The sequence below is a fragment of the Drosophila mojavensis genome, unplaced genomic scaffold (genome assembly GCF_018153725.1).
Source record: "Drosophila mojavensis isolate 15081-1352.22 unplaced genomic scaffold, ASM1815372v1 contig_81, whole genome shotgun sequence".
NCBI lineage: Eukaryota > Metazoa > Arthropoda > Insecta > Diptera > Drosophilidae > Drosophila > Drosophila mojavensis.
Window position 1 is genome coordinate 5,680,709 of NW_025318907.1, and position 20,378 is coordinate 5,701,086.

The following is a 20,378-nucleotide window of genomic DNA, read 5'->3' on the forward strand; positions in this document are numbered from 1 at the left end:
ATGCGATTCTGATTCGCATTTAGATACAGCCAATGTGAGCACTAGGCCAAATTATGAAAAGTATCTATCTGGCTGCCTGTCAGGCCGAACAACAACGAGACAAATCTGGAAATTGATTAACTCTAACAACAATTACGCCAAATAAGTACAGGGCCCATATAATAGAGGCTTGTGTTTGGCTTTTTACGTCAGAGTCACCTTGAAAGTGCGCTCATAAATTTAATTTATATTCAGCTCGAGAGATGCGCAGATACAGATACAGATACAGATAAATGAACATTGAGATACATATGTAGCGCTTAGAACGGCGTTCGTGTATTAATTATTTGAAGCACTCAATGCGAAACATGGCAATGAATATTGTTGTTGGAAAAATTAGAATACAAATAAAAATACCCTAAAGCTATATGAAGACGATGTTGCTAGGTAATATTGGTGAATAAAAGTACCATATAAAATACTACATTTTTAAAAATGTATATCAATAAAAAATTGTTAAAAATAACTAAAAAAAAATAATAACTAAATAAAATTTAACAAGATATGAGAAATTGTTAAACAAAATTAAATGCACTTATGTATTTTTACTATATTTGTTTTAAATAAATTTTCAAATACTTTTACATAAAACTTTATCAATAAAAATATGTATTTTTATTTTTATGAATTTATATATATGTAAATATATATATGTTGATTGCACTGAAAATAATTATTTCAAATTGGTTTATCTTTTTATATTCAATATTTTTTATCTATTTTCTTGTATTACATTTTTAGTCACACTTATTATTTATTCATTGTTTTTCCCATATATAGATATAGTTTACTGTAGCGGATTCCATATTCGTTTCTGCCTAAAAAGTCAGTACTTTATTTTGGTGCAAAAAACCAGTTCAACTCTTTGGCTCTTTTATTTATTTTTTCTTTTTTGGCGGCATAGTGGCCAAGCACGTGGTTCGTTGCTGCGTCCAACCGGTACCGGTTTGTGTTTCTGTTTCGGTTTCTGCTCTGCTGCTGCTACGATGACGTAGCTCTTTGGGAAAATAAAAGAATAAACGCAAAAAAAAAAAAAACACACATGTGTCCAACTTGCGATCTCGCAACTCGACTCAAACGGTCCATGACCAAAATTTGGTTGTTTAAAGTGCGCAGCGGGGTCAACGCTTCCAAGAGAAATATTTAAAAATAAATAAAAATGAAAACAATATGAGTATGTTGTTCAATTAAAAGCGTGCCCGATGGCTTTTCATAGAAAGTCCCTTATCAAATTATTGAATATAATGAATTTTCTCAAGAGGTTCGAGTAGCTGCGCCCTAGCATAATTAAAAACCCATTAAAGTGAGTTATATGCGAAAAATGTTGCAAGTGCTGCAAGTAGTAGAGGCATTCAAGATTTCTTCAAGTATGTGCCGCACCCCCCTCGTTCTCCCCCCATAGGCAGCCTTGAGAGTCCCTCCACTTCAGAGTTGCCTCTAGCTCTTGCCGGGCCATTTGTCTTTTATGTCAATCAGCAGAAATTTATTTCGACATCGGGGTACTTTGTACTTGTATTCACTTTTTTCTTAACTTTACTGCTTTGTTCGTTTTGTTTATTTTGAATATGCTTTCAAGATTAATTGGTAATTGTGCGCTGTATTACAACAGATTTTAATTGATTTTAATGATGCAAATTACTGCTTGTGGTCTTCGAGGGAGAAACAAAAGCCATAAATCTATTGCTTAATTATGGAAATATGCTCCAAGACTTGAGAGAATAATTGACATTTGCGTTTTTTCTACGCCGAAAATCTAACATTTGAACTTGTGCTGAATTTTACAAAATCTTTGCTCTTTTATGTTCATAAATGGTTTTACAGGCTACAGAGATATTATAAGTTTATCTACCCACACATCTTACAGTAGAATTCAGAATAGTTTTCAAGATATTCAAACCAAATTGTTTATACACAAGCGCTGATGTTGATATAAAATGTTAGAGGAACCATTCAAAAATATATTTTTTGCTCATGTATTTCTTTCATTTAATATATACAAAAACGTGAAATGTACATAATTTACCCTTAACTTAGCTTTAAATTTGACGATTTGATTCATGCTTTAAAAAGTCTAAATTCAAGTTAATTTGAGCAGCTCAAGATCGGCTCACTTTATTAGCTTCTGCATGATGTCGATGGGGAAGGGAAAGACAATGGACTGCGTATCCTCGTTGGCAATCGTATTGAGTGTTTGCAGATAGCGCAGCTGGAAATTTATATCGACTCATAATTATAGCTCAAAAGTCATTTATGAGAAAGCGAAAGATGAATCCCCACCTGCAGAGCTATGGGATTCGATTCCATGATGTCGGCGGCCTCCTTCAGTGCCTTGACGGCATCACGTTCTCCATTTGCAGCAGCTACCTTGGCCATTGCCTCCCGGCGCGCCTCCTGCTCCACGGCCATGGCACGTTGCAACGACTCCGGCATATAAATATCGGTGCTTTATGGGAATGAAAGAAAAGAGCTATTAAGACTCGAACGTACTCAAAATTAGATTGCTACTTCATTGCGAAGAGTATAAAATGGGTTTGTGGCTCGTTTTGAGAACTCATAAATTCGATTCGTTGTATGAATAATTTAAAGATCTCATGAGCGAATCCCAACAAAAGGCAGCAAGATAATGAAATAAACCAGTCAGCTAATAATTTCTGACTTCTTAATATAATCCAGAACTAAATAGAAAATATATCTTCTTTTTTATAGCTTGTGAAAGGTCGCATTGTTAATATTATTGAATAGAATATTATGAGATTATTTATAGACTAACTCGATCTTATTTTATGTCTGATGGCCAATTGTATTCGATAGCATTTGTTCTAACTTCTTCTACTCACATTTCGACACGTTCAATGCGAATGCCCCATGCTTCCGTGGCGCCCGTGGAATCGAGTGCGGCCTTAATTTCCCTGGACAGGGCCTTTTTGGAGCTGACCAGCTCGATGAGCATGTAGCCGCCAGTGATATTCCTGAGAGTTGTCATGGCCAACAGCTCACAGCAGCTTTCGGGGTCCATTACTTGCAGGACGACGTCAAGTGGATTCCTGATACGGTAATAGAGGACAGCATCCACGCTGATGGTCACCGAGTCCTTGGTGAGTATGTCCTGTGGGGCCACATCCAGAGATGTGGTGCGCAGATCGATCTTGCGATATCGATCAACGCAGGGCAGCACAAACACCATGCCAGGGCCGCGTGCACCGCCCGGGCGCAAGCGACCCAGCCGCAATATCACGGCCCGCTGATACTCCTGCAGAATAATCAAGCACATGAATATCGAGATGGGAAACGTGATGAACATCAGTATGAACGATAATGCGACAAACGCTACTTCGATGGGTTTACTGGGCTGACCCTCAGCTATGTGTGGATGTTTGAGAGATCTTTAGCATGGGATGTTGAACATTTTCAAACTATATTTGACTCACTGGTTTTAACATTGCGGTGCTTGTTAACCTCCTCCGCTGAATCGGAGCTCAAAGAATCCGAGTCATGTTTTTCTTTGTTTTCTTTGCCGTCTTCATACATATTGATATCATGGCTGAATTCTGTTTTCTTTTCATTCTGCATTTCCAATAATTTTCACTTGATGCAAATTTAAGCAAATAATATACAAAGAAATATCTCAGAAACTATGTAAATATATAACTCAAATTTGTAGAATCACAACATATATTAAAACAATTCAATATTGACTATGAAGGGAAAGGTCTGTTGAGAGAAAACAATCGAAACTCTTTTCAAATCAAAAGATTTATATTTTATAGATCTGCTATTTCCTCACATCTAAGTATTCAATTCATTTAACTTTCTAGTTTTTATTTCCGTTTCGTTCACAAATTTAAGAAATTCAATCATACATCAGCTTGCAAAGTTTATATTTTATCATTATTTTGGCTGCGACAACACACAACAGTGGAAAGTTAATAGAACTGTCATTCATCATCATCTCATCTTCCTGTTGACTAAATATTTGACAGTCCACTCAAGCACGTGCCCAGCAAACTGTTTCGTTGCACACAATTCAATAACAGGTAGTAGCAAAATAGGAATGAAAACAAAATAATTGAAATCAAATGAAAGTAAAGAAATACTAGAATAGAAGAAAAACAAAAAATATTTCTAAATATAAATTCAGTTTCAAGTGTCTCTTTGTTTCTTCTTTTCATTCGTTTTTTCTTTACATGTTTAAACGCCGTATCCGGCTGAAATGTTTTCCATGTCAATTTTATTAATTGAAACATTTTTTAACCTTCAACTGAATTCGGTTAAGCGGCAAATTGAAAACATGCAAAGGCATCAAAAAGCAGCCGTCGAAAAAATATAAAAATTCACATACAAAACAAATACCGAAAACAATTTAAATATTTAATTGCGCACAGTTGTGAGGGATCGAAGATGCTTCTTATAAAGCGCACAGAATTAAATTACAAATAAATTAATATAAATTATGAAACCTCGAGGCTCAAGACCGATTAGCTGCGGATCGTTTTTTGTTTGGTTTTTTTATTATTTCTGTTTTTTTTATTATTTACTTAAAAGCAGCATAGAAAATGCATTCATTTTTTGGGGTGCCTCCGAATTGAAATTGATGACAAATTTATTGGGCATTACGAATTAATTAATTAGCCGCTCATTTGTTTGTCTAATTTCGTTTTAATTAAATGTTGCCCAATGAGCTTCTTAGATAAATCTTTGCCAAGTTTTTCAAGCTCTGCGAGTATTTTGTATAATTTTTGATTATCTTTTCAAAACTGAAGCGGGAAACGAGCCGGTCTTACAATTTATGAGTTTACAATTTGCATATAAACTAGAAATTAAATTTCAATATTCATTTAGCTAGTTGGAGCTGTAACTCGATTTCGCGGCACGAGCTTTCAATTTGAGACAATTTTTTTGGGTTGTGTCGTATATTTCCTGTCTTGATGTGGATTTGATAAAAAAAAAAAAAAAATAAAAACTTTCCTATTGATTTTTATTGTATCAAAAAATTGTTGTAAAAAATACATAAGAATAAAACAAAGCTTAGGAAATTTAATAAATTAAAATACAGATTTAATTCTTTATATACATGAGTAAAGTTCTTGGAACATTAAAATGTTGTATCTTGCTTAATCAATTACTTACCTAGATAATATTGCTTTTTTTGCTTAGCATTCTGCTGATTGCCAATAAAAGCTTTCAATTAATGGAAAATGATAAATAACGGCTTACAATTTGCACAGTCAATGCGTTAATTTAATGACTAGCATCAAACAAAACGATCGATTGATCCATTAAATTAATTGAGTGTACGGAAAATGTTTCGCTAACAGGCCAGACAATAAAGACAGGAACGGCGGGGTGGCTGGGGAGACAGAGGACACACACCTTTACACCTTGCCCATTGTCACGTGCATCACGTGCATTTCTATTTAATGGGCTGTCCAGCAGCTGGTCCGAATCGGTTGGAGTCTGGCGCTAACGAGTGTGTGTATTGTGTGTGTGTGAGTGTGCGTGTGTGTGTATGTGTGTATGTGTGTATTGTGTGTTGGGTCCTCTAGACGCCTTAATTGATGCAGCTCTAATAGATGCACATGCAAATGGGGCATCTGGGGAAGGGGCTTTCGATGGGGGTGTCAATTGCTGGTTAGCATACGCCACGGCCTGTCTCAGCTGTCCAAACAGATGCGATGCTCTGCAATAAATCACACATTGAAAGTCAACAAGAAAGAGTTGAGAAACATTTAAAATTTAAAAGCGAAGCCAAAAAAAGAAAAAAGTCGTGACATATGCACAAAAATATTTTGAAGTACCAAGCTGACTTAAAATGCGTAGAAAGCAAAAAAAAAAAAAAAAAATACTAAAGACTTGATGCAAGAAAAAATAAAATGTTTGATTAAAGTATTATGCAGAGACCTCATGTGGCAAGAGCTATAATTGTTAATGATGACAAATTGGGCATACGAAGCTATTATATCATCTCTTAAAAAAAGATACTATGAAAAAGATATTACTTAGACTTCAACATGCTTTAAGCAGCAGTTGGAATTGTAAAAGAAATTATGATTTATATATGTAAATAGAGCTGGATAATTACTTAGGAGGATGAATCCATACGAATATAGTAAGATATGTCTATAAATAGATTGATTTTTAATCGCTCGTTAATGTATATGTCAATATGTCCATTGTTAGACATAGCAATATAAATTTATAGTCACTTAAGCAGAGATGTAGATAGAGATAGTTTCATTAGCTCAGATTTATAAACCGATTTCTAGACAGACGAATGGAAAGATAAATGATAAATTAAGCGGTGAATAAATAGCCCAGTTTGAGATATATTAACGCCAGACAGATTTATACGTCGGCCTTTTTTAACAATTATAGCAATAAAGTAAGTAATAAATAACATACGTAGGAAAAAAACAGTATTTTTTGAAGCTATTTTATAGAGTAATCGTGCAGGGCATCTGTAGCGCTAACCCAGCGCAACTCACGTTCTGCGCTGCGCTGCTCTACTCTTGTTACTTTTGCGCCATGCACTTTAATTAAGTTAACAACTGTCTCGGCCAAAAGAGCAACAGCCAAAAGCAACGATTTTTTTGTTGCTTTCCTATTTTCTTTGATTTTGCTGCCGCTGAAAAACATCAGACAAAAAGTTACCGCTGTGCGGCTTTGATTAGGAGGGGGAGTAAGCGAAAGAGGAGGACGGGACTTGGCAACTGCTTGCATACAGAATCGATTTTGAGATGGGGCAATTAGCGTGGGTGCCAGGGGCAAGAGGTGCAGTACGTGGGCTGGGGGTTGACGGCATCGACACCTGTTGTCAAGTAAAGCTAAATCCAACAGGCAATTACGAAACTTGTCTCACGCCAAACAGGTTTGTGTGCCCTAAGGGGGCTGCCAGAGAAGGCGTGGCATTGCACTTACAGTCAATAGTTAAAGCTGCACTCAGTCTAAACTTGAAACCACCCACATTTTGAGATCAGCTTGCTACAGCGATGTAAAACAGAAAGCAAAGCTGAAATTGTTAGAAAGAAAAACAACTCAATTTCCATTCAAGTTAATTATCACACACGACTTTTCCCACTGTATAATTGAGGAAACGCGAAAAGCAGCTGCAAAAATGTTTGTGCTCTGCTCTATCAATTAAGTGGCAAATCGAAAACATTTATCAATAGCCAGCAAAGACTGCGGATACACATTTCCCAATAATTATGGAGCTTTATTGAACGCAATCATTGAGATTATATACCTAGTTTTCCAAGTGGAACACGATTGCTCAATCGTTTTTTTAGTCGATAGTTGTATAATCATTCAGATTATTCAGACTATTCGTGTTATTCGTGTTTCCACAGTCTTTTCGAATCGTATTAATTGTACCGACAAGTTTTTTTTTAACTAGTGGAATAACTTTGAATTATATTGAGATCGAAGCCTTTGAATAAGAATCTAAGAGTTGAAGGAATTAGAATTTAATAAAAAGATATGTGTATATTATACTGTATTTATTATATATATGCTGTTTTAAATATATTGCGACAAATATCTCTAACTTATGTCGACAAATATATATAAAATTATATTATTTGCAAATAGAAAACACCGCTTGGATAGTCAGGATAACTGATAGTCATGCACCGTGGTCTGACTTTACACATTTTTGCAATGCCATTTTTTATTTCTTCTATTTTAATTAAACTTCAACTGGATTTGCATATTTCTATTTCGTTTTTGTTTCGTGGACAACTCTCGAAAATCTGCACCCAAATGCAATTTATTATTCAAGCAGGGAAATTCAATTTCATTTGAGTTTTTCATTGAATTCGTCGCAGTCAACAATAGTTTACCCCAAACTAATTCTGTGGTCCATTGAGAGCTCTGATTTATTGCATAATCAAAGAAGAGCTTAACCCTTGCCCTCACCAGCTTTTCACTGGAAAACACTCGATACTCAGCAGTAATTGAATTTTCTCACTAAAGTTTTCGAGCACTCGAAACACTTTTCACTTCACATCAATTATCTGGCATGGAGCGTAGTGCCGTAAAGCAGTAAATGAGTTAGGAACATTTTGTCTTTTGTCTCGCTCCCCAACTCCGTCGCCGTCGCCATCGCCAGCTCCATCACTGCTGTGTGTTTCCGACTGATTTTTGCTACATTCCCACGCCCAATCACAGTTGGGCAGCACGTAGTGCCAGTTAAATAACTCTTAATGAGTTTCTAATTAATTTCTATACTCTATAGTCACTGAAGTGGAGAAGGGTAACAAAGTTATCTGTAAATTTATGTAACAAACTAAAGATGATGTCTATGGGAAATATCAATAGAAAAGTCATGCTCGTATATATTTTATTGCTTTCTATTGATCATTATTTTATATTTGACAATAAATCAAACTTATGAGATTTGGTATATATAATATCATTTTCAGTTTAGCTAACGTGTTTTTTAAAGGGTATTTTGAATTCGTTTTACAGCCCTTCTCCACATTGCTTAGGTCCATTTTACTGCCCAGCAAGTGCAGTGAACTCTGTCAGCGCTTCGTGTTATTCTCAACTGACCAAGTGAGAAATCAAATGGGGAACGTGATAGAACGAGCGACCTATTATCGTGGTGTCAATGCCAAATTGAGTTGAATTGAAGCGCGGTGCGCAGTGCGCACCCGCCCTCATGAAGTACCGGATTCATAACTCATGTGCTCATGAGTGCTCATGTGTGCGCGTGTGTCTATGTTGCATATGCAACAATCTACATTACGATCAACAACTGCAACTTGTTGCAATAGCTGCTATGAGGGTCAGAGTCAAAGTTCAATAAAATCCAATTAAACTAGCGCAGCGCCTGGCCCCAGCTCAGCCCCAGCCTATGTCGCTGGCTTCTCGTCCCTTGCCCCTTGCCCCTTGCTCCCTTTGCCCCTTTTACTTTGCTATTTTTAGCATATTTATTGCACTGCACAAAAAGGGGGTCAACTATGCGGTTACCAGAGGTCAATTTATGTCTTGTTATTTCCTTGCATATTAAACCCCGCCCTTTACCCCCTTGCTGCCGACTTTTTATGAGAGTTACTTCCGGCGACGACGACGACGACGACTCTGGGGCGGCAGTTAAGTGTTCTTGAATTCTGGAATTCTGTAATTCTTCTGCTAGCGAGTGGCTCACATTTTCTGCCATGCGTCATAGTTGAATGTTTTAAGAGCTGTTTAAGTGAGTGGAGTGAGTGGACTGAGGTCGTCTGAGCATGAGTAACATACATTTTGCTGCGCTCATCACATAATTTACTTAAATTCGGGTTATACTTTCGGTCATAAAGTGAAAAGTACGTGACATCTAACTAACAACTGTTGGCGAGTTTTATGGAAATTGTCTCTTTTTATACCCTGAACCCATTGAAAATGGGAAATCAGGGTATAATGGTTTTGTGAAAAGTATGTAACAGGCAGAAGGAATCATCGCAGACCCCATAAAGTATATATATTCTTGATCAGGACGACGAGCTGAGTCGATATAGCCCTGTCCGTCTGTCCGTCCGTCCGTCCGTCCGTCCGTCCGTCCGTCCGTATGAGCAAAAGAATCTCAGAAGATATAAGAGCTAGAGAGCTGAAATTTGGCATGCATACTCGTGTATACCATAGGCAGTACAAGTTTGCTTTATTTTTTCGATAACTCGTCCGATAACTTTTTTATCGAGAATAATCGAAAAATCGACTTGGTTTTTTCAGCCTAGTTTGAACACTTTTAGACCAAGAGACTTCAAATTTGGGTTGTATATAAAATTAATGGATACAAAGATTTTGTAATTTACAGATTTTGGATACCACGCCCCCTTTCCCCCCAATTTGTAAAAAACGCATTTCAAGTACTAGAGACTTGTGCTTTGGAATGTACACATATTTTAACCATATGATTACGCTCTGAAAGTTTCATTAAGATCGTATGTCTACAAAAGAAATTATTCAACAAATAAATTCTCATAATATTGCCCACATTGCAGCGCAGCCCAAGCGCAGTCGCTGCTAACTGCGCAGTTAGCAGAGCGCGTGCTTATTTGTGCATGTGTATGTATGTGTGCATAAAAGAAGTTCAGACTGATTAGAATATCAGCTTGGAGGGTTCAGGGTATCTCCTAGTCGAGCTGTCTCGACTGGAGCCTTCTTACTTGTTTATTATATTTTATTAAGAGGAGTCTCTTAAGATAAACGCAACTTTACAGATCTAATACTTCCGAAAGTAATAATCCAGTAATACAAAAAAATGTTACTACAGCAGCAGTAAATAAATAAAGTGTGAAAATTACATGCTAGATATACCCTAGAATAATATTTGTTTTTCTGCCTATTGAATTTTCACTATCGTCGGGAATACTTTATATTTATAGCTTATATAATTTTGAATATAACAAATATGTTAAGAATTTTATTAAAATCGTTCACTTTGAATTTCAGTGCAGTTAAACTTATAAAATTCTACAGATATTCATTCAGTATTCTAAATCTAAATAATTCAATGTACTCAAACTTCAACTATCCTATGAGTTATAGCTGTATGCACATACAGATATATGTATATGCAACTCGTTATTTGTAGACTTCAAACCATTTACTATGCCAAGCACTCGTCTCTCCTTAGCCATCATCTAATCGGCGTAATCCTTTCAAAGTCTTCAGTGGCTGCTTTGTCATCCATCACTTGCTGCAGGCAGCTCGTAGAGAACACACTACAACAGCGCACTACAGCTAAGGCTACACCTACACACTGCACACTCAATTGTGTTGCAATATTTAAATTTGGACTCAACGTCTGCTTGAACTCGACTCCCCACTCGAGAAAGTTGCATGCCCCGTTGCTGGTGCCTGGGCTGGCTTTTGAAACACTATCACAATAACACATCATTTGTCAGGCAAACAAATGATGTTGCATGTAACCTTATCATCTCATATCCGCCGCAGACAGCGGCCGGTGTGCCTGTGTGTGGTGTAAGCTGTCTAAGGTCAAGCGCTAAGGTTAGACACATTGGCAGAGAGAAAGCCACGACACAATGCAGAGTGTCAAGTGGACGGACAGCGGACGAAGACAGACCTTAGACGCTGTTCTAGTGGACACTAGCACCAGAAGCAGCAGCTGCAGGACATGCAGGCGACACAAGGAGCTGCCTGCCTCGACAATGGCTGCTAATGAATAAACATGGCGTCGACTACACTTCCGCTTTGGATTAATATACTCTATTTGTCAAAGTGTAGTTGGATTTACTAACAAATTCAGTGAGCTATGATGGAGTATGCGCATAAATAGAAAGTTCATTGTGCATTATTGTGGAGTAATTTCTCAATTTGTGCTTGTGTGAGGGTTAAGTTGCCTATATCATAAAAAATACAGCTTAGTTTTGAAATGATGTTTAATAATAATATATGTTAAAGAGAAAGATCTAGTTGACTTATAGAACATACATATATGTATGTGTAAAATGCATGAATACGAAAATAAAACGCTTACAATTTTATATATAAACTATTTCAATTTTATGTATTTGTTTCTGTCAATTCGTGAAAGTGAAATCTAATTTTAGTGTTTTACAACTGAGTCTAATTACATTTAACAAAATTGTATTTGCTTTCTTTACTTATTTAATTTATTGTCTTTTATTTAATATTCAGCTGAATATTAAATAATCTAACAGTAATTATTTAAAGTATCTTTTAAGCCTACACTTCAACAAAACCTCTCCATATCAAATTTGCTTTATCATTCGATTTGATCAGCTATAGAGTTTTATTACTAAGAGTATGGACTCTTCGAATTGCGCAAATGTTCTTGCTCTCATCTGTTATTTTTTACGCTTGCAAGCTACGTATACGCCATGTGTTTTGGCTGCGATGAAGTTTTGCGCAAACAAGCAACAAATTTATTGGGACAACCACATCGAGTGTCCCATGGCGCATGGCGCGTACAATGTTTCGACTCCACTTTTCATGTATTCCCCAGTCTGAAGTGGACAGCGGCGGGTCTGTCTCTCTGTCTGCCGGTCTGTGTCTGCGGTGCTGACATTGACGCGTCTAATGATCAGCCTCGTCGTCAGCTGTCACGCCCCCTGCCATAAAGCCCACAAAGCGGACAAATGAATTGTTTTTGGGGGTTATTCGATGCGGTGTCTTTACATCTTTCGGCCAGGCTTTGTTTATACCATTTAAGCTTTTAATGGCAACCACCACACCAACTGTTGGCAAATGGAACAGGAGCCGACCAAGCGAACTTCCGTCGGAGCCGCAGTCTGTTGGTCTTCAAAGGGGGGCGTACATTACTCATGGACTATGTGCCGCTCGTTGCCAGAGGCATTTAACCAAACCAAGTTTACTAAACGCACTGTCAGCAACAGCGCTGTCTATTAAGGATGCTTAGTTAAGATATTTTCGTTTCGCAGACGAGTTCAATAGTATTTGTTTTGATGGCGTTCGGCAGCTGATAAAATGAAACTTTGTGCCACAAAACTTCGGCTGTAAGTTGAAGGGCAAAGTTTTCACATGTGCACATGAGGCGTAGTGGCTGCGAGAAGTTCTCGCACACGTGTCCTCACCTAACGAAACATATTGTTTCAAATGGAGACTGATGAGAAGTCATGGGTAGATATTTGTCATGAAATAAAATTCGTATATATTTTATAATAGTTATGAACAAACTAAAGTGGCTTAGAATTTTTCTTTTATTAAATTTAATTTACTAAAATTGTAATTAAATGACCAATATCTGATTCAGTATTTTTCTAATTTAAAAATCTCTGGCACACTTTTTATAATAATCGTTTCTAATTCCAAATATTTTCTCGATTGAAAAAGACAATTTAAGGAAAACAACTTTAGTTCAATGATTCAACAAAAGTTATCTTCAAAACCTAATGCAGGTCATACGAACTATTCCGTAATTATTGAGCAATACTAATTTCATTATAATAAGGTTTACAATGGGAATGGTGTACTTCTTGACTTGGAATCACAGATGTGCTTAAAATATCAAAGATTATTTTCTCAGAAGAAATCTATTCTATCGAAAATAGATAGTGCTTAATAATTGGTTCAAAAGACCAGTCTATCTATTATTAAAAAAAAAAAATAACGGTAATAAATACACTTTCTAATCTCCATCAACGTTTTTCTCTCTCTTTCAGAATTTTCCTCAAAACTTTGGGCACAATATAGAGAACAAAAGATGAGCAGACGACGAAGTACAATCATGGGCAGCAGAAGCTGTCGGAGCAATTGTCCATTGACAGGCATTGCCTGTGTGATGGCCCTGCTGCAGCTGGTGACACCCGGCCAGGGACACACACATCCTGTGCTCACATACAAGAATGCTTCGACGCAGCTGGGCCAGCTGGTCACGTCGAGCACTCTGGTCTGGGAGACGTACGATCCGAAGGACTCCAAGCAAATGCAGTCGGCTGTCGAGGGCGGCAAATACATCTCGGATGAGGAGCACTATCCCATCTATGTGTGCCGCGTGACCATCGATGGAGTGCGCACCTCTGGCCACACCGAGAAGAAGCAGCAGCGGCACGTCTGCGTTGCAGCGCTCTTCAAGCACGCCATCAATGAGAACTTTGATGTGCTGATGAATCGTGGACACCTGGGCAAGATCGCTTGGAAACATTGGACGAAGTTCAATGCGGGCATCCCGGTCGGCGCCATTCTCATTGGCGATGAGTCCTACATAGCGCGCCATCGTGCAGTGCATCCGCCGAATGCTGAGGGCGGCGAATCGCATCGCGGTGCGGACTACAATTTGGGACGACTGGAGCCCGTAGGTCTGGGCAAGATCAAGGTGGCGGAGAACGATCGGGAAAAGTACTATGACGATGGCGAAGTACTTGTGGAAACGGAGCCCTTCAGTTATGAGCTGCGAGACATCAAGCTGGACCGCCTGCGCACCAGCCTGCGCGAGAATATGACAGAGCTGGGTGAGTAGAGAGAGATTTACAGTGACCAAAGTATAACCTAACTAAAATGGATTCTATTCCTCTTTATAGCCAGCAGCGTACTGGAGAACCGAGGCGACACTTACGCCACTATGGAGAAGATAATTAGCTACAGCTTTGACTATCTGCAGTACTGGGGCTCGCATGAGGGCGTGGCCAAGGGCCTGCCCACCAAGATCTACGAGAAGAATGTGGCCACGCCCGCCGAAATCAATTGGGCTCTGAAACGTAGTGAGAAGCGGCACGAGAATAAGGCCGTGTTTAGCAAGCTCTGGCCAGGCACGGCCATCAATGTGACGCTGCTCGGCAACTATGTGACTCTGGAGGCGCCCTACACCGCAAAGCTGTCCGCCTTCTACTACGACAGCGAAAGCGTTTCGCGCAAAATCAGCGCCGAGGTGAGTGTGCCAGCATACCTTTACGAATTCCGTTAATCTGGTACTTCCTTTGCAGGTGCGCAAGAGCTATTTGAAGGATGTGAAGATGGAATTTAGTCCGGTTTATTGGATCGAGAATGGCACGCTGGTGCCAACGACCACCACCACGTCAACCACATCGACTACGACACATGCGACCACAACCAGCACCAACGAGCCCACGCCCATACATGAGCCGCCCATGGTGCGCGTCGAGCATGTGGGCGATAAGCATTCCGGACCCGATTCGCTGGAGAAAACTTTGAACGATTCAACCTCAACGAATGAGGTCAACTCACATGAAGCGCCAGAGAACATGTCCTCCAAGGATGCAGCGCTCGCTGGCTTTGGAGTGGGTGGCAGCAACAACGCGATAGCTACAATACAGGCGACAGGATATTCAGTGCTGGCGGTCGTCTCGATAATGCTGTTAAATCTGTAGATGGGCTTTGGGAGGGTCTCCCTCAATTAGCATAGCGTTTAATTGTTGTTGTTGTACCTGTTGTACCCGTCTTTGAGAGCGTGTCGTGTCTCGTGAGCATATGTAGAAGACACCGGCCCCAAAATGGAAAGATAGGCAGACATAATTAATAATTGATATATAGGACGCCACAAACGAACAAAGAACGAGACGATAACCGGTTAGCTTTCTGTGTGGGTGTTCAGTGGATATTAGAGGCGAACAAAAGTTGATATTTTTATACTGTCCCCCAATGCCTGCTTTTTCTTCTATATATATATTAATATATATGGATATACATATATGTATGTACCGTAGCGAAAACAAATTTTAAGAGAGAAACACAAAACATTCCTAAACTAGCCCCTCACAAAAGGAAATGAATCAAAAGTAAATTTACATTTATATATATAGTATATATATCTTGAATACCGATAAACCATATTTAACATTTTTAAAGCTGCTTTGCATAGTTCTTTTTTTTTTTTTTTTTTTTGTCTAATTTTCTGGCTTTTTTAGATATTAGTTTGTTAAGCGCAAAAGCATTCACAATAAGCTGTAGTAAAAGTAAATGAATTAATTGATTGGGCGCCTAATATAGAATTGCTATAAAGATATGTACGTTCTATGATATGATGTATATGTATATGTCTAAAATGTAAAATCTATGTAAAACATAAGTAATATATATATATAATAATATATATATACATTTAAGTGAAAACACTCCAAATATGTAAATTAATTACTACTTTTATTTTGTTTGTCTGTGTCCTGCGTCTGCCCTAACCTGATACTCCCTACTCTTCAGCTTTATTTTGCTCGAATTCTTTATCCTAGTTTAACATACGCATGTATCTTGTATTTTGTTTTCGAATAAGCAAAGAATCTCCCAAAATAATTTTACAATTTTTTTTAAAGTAAACAAAAACAAAATAAAAACAAATAAAGCTTGTAAATTAAAATTATTTGAAAACCTGTGTCGATTAATATACTTTTACCGATTGGCAGTTATTAATTAATTTATGGAAACACTTGCGTTTACTATAAGTTAAATTACAATTTTGTGTATATATTGTCTATTTAAATTTGAATATTTTTTCAAACCCGAGTTGCGTCTCTTAGGCATTTAAATTCTACACTTTCAACCTGAGTTTAAGCCCCAGCACTCACTTTGCCTATACCCAATATTTATTTGACTTGTTCTCAATCTTGTCTGAATTGAAATTAATTTTAAAATATTCTATAAACAAGTTTATTTCAAGTCAGCTGATCAAATTGCTGTCGATGCGATATAATTTGATACGATATGTTCATGTGCTGTGTAAACATTTGCTTGCCTTGTACTTCAAAATGTTTACATAACTTGACATTCATTAGTTAAATGTAGCTGATGGATGGGTTTTGTTTTCTGTTTTCCTTATGGAAGTCGCCTCTAACACGATAGAGGCTGTCGGCTACATGTGAAGTAAATGCTTAGCCCAAGGCTAATTCTAATAAACTATCAAACTGTGGGAAAGGAAGTCGGTTTAAATCATCATCAAATTCAATTAATACTACGTTTAGATATTTCTCTGCACTTGAATACCCTCTGTGTCTGTTGGCAGTAAACTTGTTTAATTGTAATTAGTTATTTTATTGTCTTAACTTAGGCATTCTTGAGGCGGGCCTTTAACGAGACCTCAATATACACCTCAAATGGTTTCTTTAGGCACCATATAAATCGTTTCTAATTATCGCTATGATATATGCTTGACACAGCGCGTCATTAGGCACACATTTATTACCCAATTACAACACCTGCAATTCTAGATTTATTTTTCAATACACTTCATGTAGTGAACAAGGTATATTTAGTTTGTAATTTAATTTGTAACAATATCGATACTAACAAATTTATTACAGTTCTTGTTGATCAATGCCAAATCTCTGTCTAAAAATCTTAATGTACTAGCCAATGACTTTATGACCTTTCAAATATAATTTTAAATTCTTTGCGTAGTTCAATATTGCATTATTATATTAGACTTGATATGAGCATTAAAATACTTCTTATTTATTATTTTGGCCAACCTATTTCAGAAAACTAAATAAGACTGCAGTCGGTTTTAATTACTTGATGAAACTGAAATTCTGAAATTCTGAAAGCAGTGCATTCGCCTTTCGGTTAGACCCGTCCTTATGTCATTTGTTCACTTATTTTTCTATTGTTTATAGCTTCTGTTAGCCAATTACAGCAAACGCTTTGACAGTTAGACAACATAACAATGGGATAAAGCACGTTGATATGCTGTAGATAAACAACCAGATGTCATCTATTAGTCATCGGCTTCTTGGCCAAGTTCGGGGCTCGGGCCTCAAAAGATATTGCGGACCGGCTTTCAAGAGCCGCTAATTAGCTGCTTTTGTGAATTTAAATAACAAATTAGCGAATGGAACTGCCATGCAGTCTGGCTAGGGTCTCTCGATTATAATGCAAAGCGCGTTCCGATAATGATATATACGCTTGCTATATGTGTGTCTGCGTGTGTGCGTGCACCTATACTTATCGTGTCTATTACCACGATTTTTTATTACACATCTGTTCAGGTGTCGGTTAGGTTCAGGTTAACAACAAAAGGTCTACCGAAAAAGCGGTTTTATTTTTTATTGTTGTTGCTTTGTAATTTTATTTTAAATTGGAATTTGCGTTAGTTGTTTTTGTTTCTGGCTTGTTTATATACATATTTCTGTTAGAGTATTGTGATATATATTTTTAAAGCGTGACCACATGAAGTTGTTTTGCTTTAAACGGGTTCCCAGCTGATGCCAATTGAATTGCTGGCATTGTTAGCAATTGGGCGTGGCAGCCGCCCAATCTTTTGGCTCTTATGGCTTTGAGCTGCGGGGCACGTTTGTGCGTGTTGCGCCAATTTTATATATATATAATTTTTTTTTTCCTTCGTTTTTGGGGCGGCGGTCGAGTTGATTAACCCCTGAACTCGTGCTGCGATTCGAGCAGTGGCTTTCGGCTCATTATGCGGTCGATGTATGTGGCAAATGGCAATTGGAATTTGATATATGCTCAATTTGAGTTGGATCGTTGATGTGCTAAATGATGATGATAGTATCAATGGAATAGCATGGCTTACAGATTGTTTAGAGTAGCATCAGCTGTTGTCTAATACCTTTGGCTGGTCAATTAAATCAAATAAACTGAGAAGTCTTTAAAGTTTTGTTGTGCATGAGAAATTATTGCCGTAAAGTATCAATGCATATACGACGTAATTGAGATATAGTCTAAAAGACTTTTACGAAATATATTTTTAAAACAAAATTGTCTTTAAATTACCTTGAAATGTATAAATTTATATGAAAATATTTAGTTTCACTTAATGTTTACTCTGTTTATTTTATTTTATTTATCTCTTTTAACTTATACCAATACAATGAATCAAAATATTGAATATCTCTTCTTCTTTATATTCATTGATTTATTAATAAATATTCTACTTCAAACTTGCTAAATCTGTATCACTTTTCTATTATTTTTGATATATATTTTCTTCTGTATTCCACTCCATACATTACTAAATGATTTGAATTGTTATTTCTTTCAATTTCATCATATTATCTACTCTGTTTCCAACAGATTGAGGAAGTTGTTTAGCTAACACACTTTAATATTACTTCATTTAAATTTGTAAATTTTGATAATAAATTTAATTTATTAAAAATGACATAAATTGCTTAAATCATTTTGCCTTTAGCAAAATATACCTTAATCCCCTGGTCATTTAATCTATTTTTATATCAATTGATTTGCTGTGTTTTGTCCAAATTGCAAATCAAAATTAATTGCAGCATATGAAAGCCCGGCCGCCAATTAGCTAGCAATCAAATTAAAATATGCGTTTGTTGTGGCTAAAGTTGTTTACATATGTGTGTGTATATATTATTTTTGTTTTTTGAGTATTCGCATAAATTGAAAAGTATTTTCCGCTCATTTATCGCTGCGAATTAATCTGCATATGCTTAGCATGCATTACCCTCGATGAGGATGAGGTGCATCTATCCTGAATTGTTCGTCGCGCTGCTTGGCTGGCTTTGGTCTAACCAAATTTTATGCATCGCCACGCTGAAACAAAAACCGAACTGCAACCCTTTGTTTTTTCACGGCTCTGGCTTTGGCTTTGCCTTTGGCTTTGACGTGTGTTAACTGAATTTTTTAACCGGCCGGCTTTGCAGGCCGCCAACCTGTGTCGAGGCTATCGGTGTGCAATCTGTTAACTGCATTCAGCCGTGACAATTGCCTGAGGTGAACCACTCTCCCTCTCCATCTCTGTATGTGTATGTGTATGAGGGTGTGCAAGTGTATGTGTGTGCACATGAATATCAATACGAACTGCACTTTGCACAATTTACGTGCAGCTTCGTTGACGCTGTTTACGCTTCATAATTTGTTTGACATGCCCAGTACTTGCAATAGAGACAAGGGGGTATGACCGACTATACTACACTATACTATATGTATGATTCTAATGAATTAATTTCTCAAACATTCCTGATTTGTAATGGAGCTTCTCGAAAATAAAATATTTTTATAAGAGGAAGCACAACATATGTATATATACATACATACATTCATAATTCTTCTCAAATTTGTATACTAAACTTTCTCACACCAACTCGTAACTAACTACAGGGTACAGGGCCAGTCAATCATTCTCCACTGATCCAGTCTTACTCTATTCGTCATTTGCATTAGCTGACATAGTGTAACCCTTTCGCTTACCTTAGGGGTAGCATATGTGACAGGGGTACGACTTTTATTGCAGGGGATAATGAATTCGGGATATTTATTGCTTGCGGGATTACGTTGACAGCGATTGTGAGGCATTTGATACGCTCACTGGCATCAAGAAACATAACAGATGTATTTTTATTCCCAATAAATTCAAGCTTAGCACATCTTCTAAAAGACTTTATTTGGCATCTGCTGAAGCTGAACTGGCCGTTGTTCTGGGGATAGTTGACCCACCTCTGTTGTAGATTAGCGGACCACCGCGTTGGCCAGAATTATAACTGCCCTGAGCCCCCGAGCTGCTTGTTCCTTGGGCGGCTGAGGCCAACAGACCAATTATAATTACAAATATTATTGCGAAACGCATATTCCTTGCTTCAACCCACAGAGCGAAACTGACTGCTGATCTACGGTTTCTACTGGAATTTATACACTACACGGGAACTAATAAAAAGTACCCAGCAGCTGCAAACGTCATAGTCTATTATTGGTTTTGTTTGTCGCAATTAACTATTTCTATTTCAATTCTATTTTTATTGATAAAAAGCCAAGTTGATTTTCAAGAAAACACGTCATATGTCAAAAAGTACCGCTTAAGAACATAAATGAGAAATAATCAAAAAATAACTAAACGTATTTTATTGTATTTTTAAAATAAACATATTTACAGTAAATTAAAAAGTATTTCAGATATTACCAAAAAACTTGATAATTGAATGTGATGCTATGAA

The 20,378-nt window shown here is 37.3% G+C and overlaps 2 protein-coding genes across 2 annotated transcripts in view; one reads left to right on the top strand and one right to left on the bottom strand.

The window, feature by feature from the left end:
* The window catches only part of LOC6586781 (protein unzipped), a 37,558-nt gene extending 20,693 nt beyond the window's left edge, over nt 1-16,865 (top strand). The window contains exons 3-5 of the mRNA XM_044011179.1: nt 13,182-13,970; nt 14,040-14,386; nt 14,442-16,865. Coding sequence (XP_043867114.1) covers nt 13,223-13,970; nt 14,040-14,386; nt 14,442-14,846 — 1,500 coding nt within the window. The 5' untranslated portion in view covers nt 13,182-13,222 and the 3' untranslated portion in view covers nt 14,847-16,865. The remainder of the gene's footprint in view (nt 1-13,181; nt 13,971-14,039; nt 14,387-14,441) is intronic.
* On the bottom strand, nt 1,997-3,754 carry LOC6580829 (stomatin-4). The gene is made up of 4 exons (XM_002006595.4): nt 3,468-3,754; nt 2,877-3,399; nt 2,317-2,482; nt 1,997-2,245 (listed from the first exon to the last, which is right to left on the bottom strand). The coding sequence occupies exons 1-4, from the start codon at nt 3,607-3,609 to the stop codon at nt 2,147-2,149; spliced, it is 930 nt and encodes a 309-aa protein (XP_002006631.2). The 5' UTR covers nt 3,610-3,754; the 3' UTR covers nt 1,997-2,146.
* Nucleotides 16,866-20,378: the final 3,513 nt, after the last annotated feature.

Excerpts from the sequence above, each read along its gene's own strand:
- LOC6580829 (XM_002006595.4), bottom strand. The coding sequence starts at position 3,609 with ATGCAGAATGAAAAGAAAACAGAATTCAGCCATGATATCAATATGTAT. Across the intron at positions 2,483-2,876 it reads CGCATTGAACGTGTCGAAAT|CACCGATATTTATATGCCGG; the intron begins GTGAGTAGAAGA and ends ATTCCCATAAAG. Across the intron at positions 2,246-2,316 it reads CGAATCCCATAGCTCTGCAG|CTGCGCTATCTGCAAACACT; the intron begins GTGGGGATTCAT and ends ATAAATTTCCAG.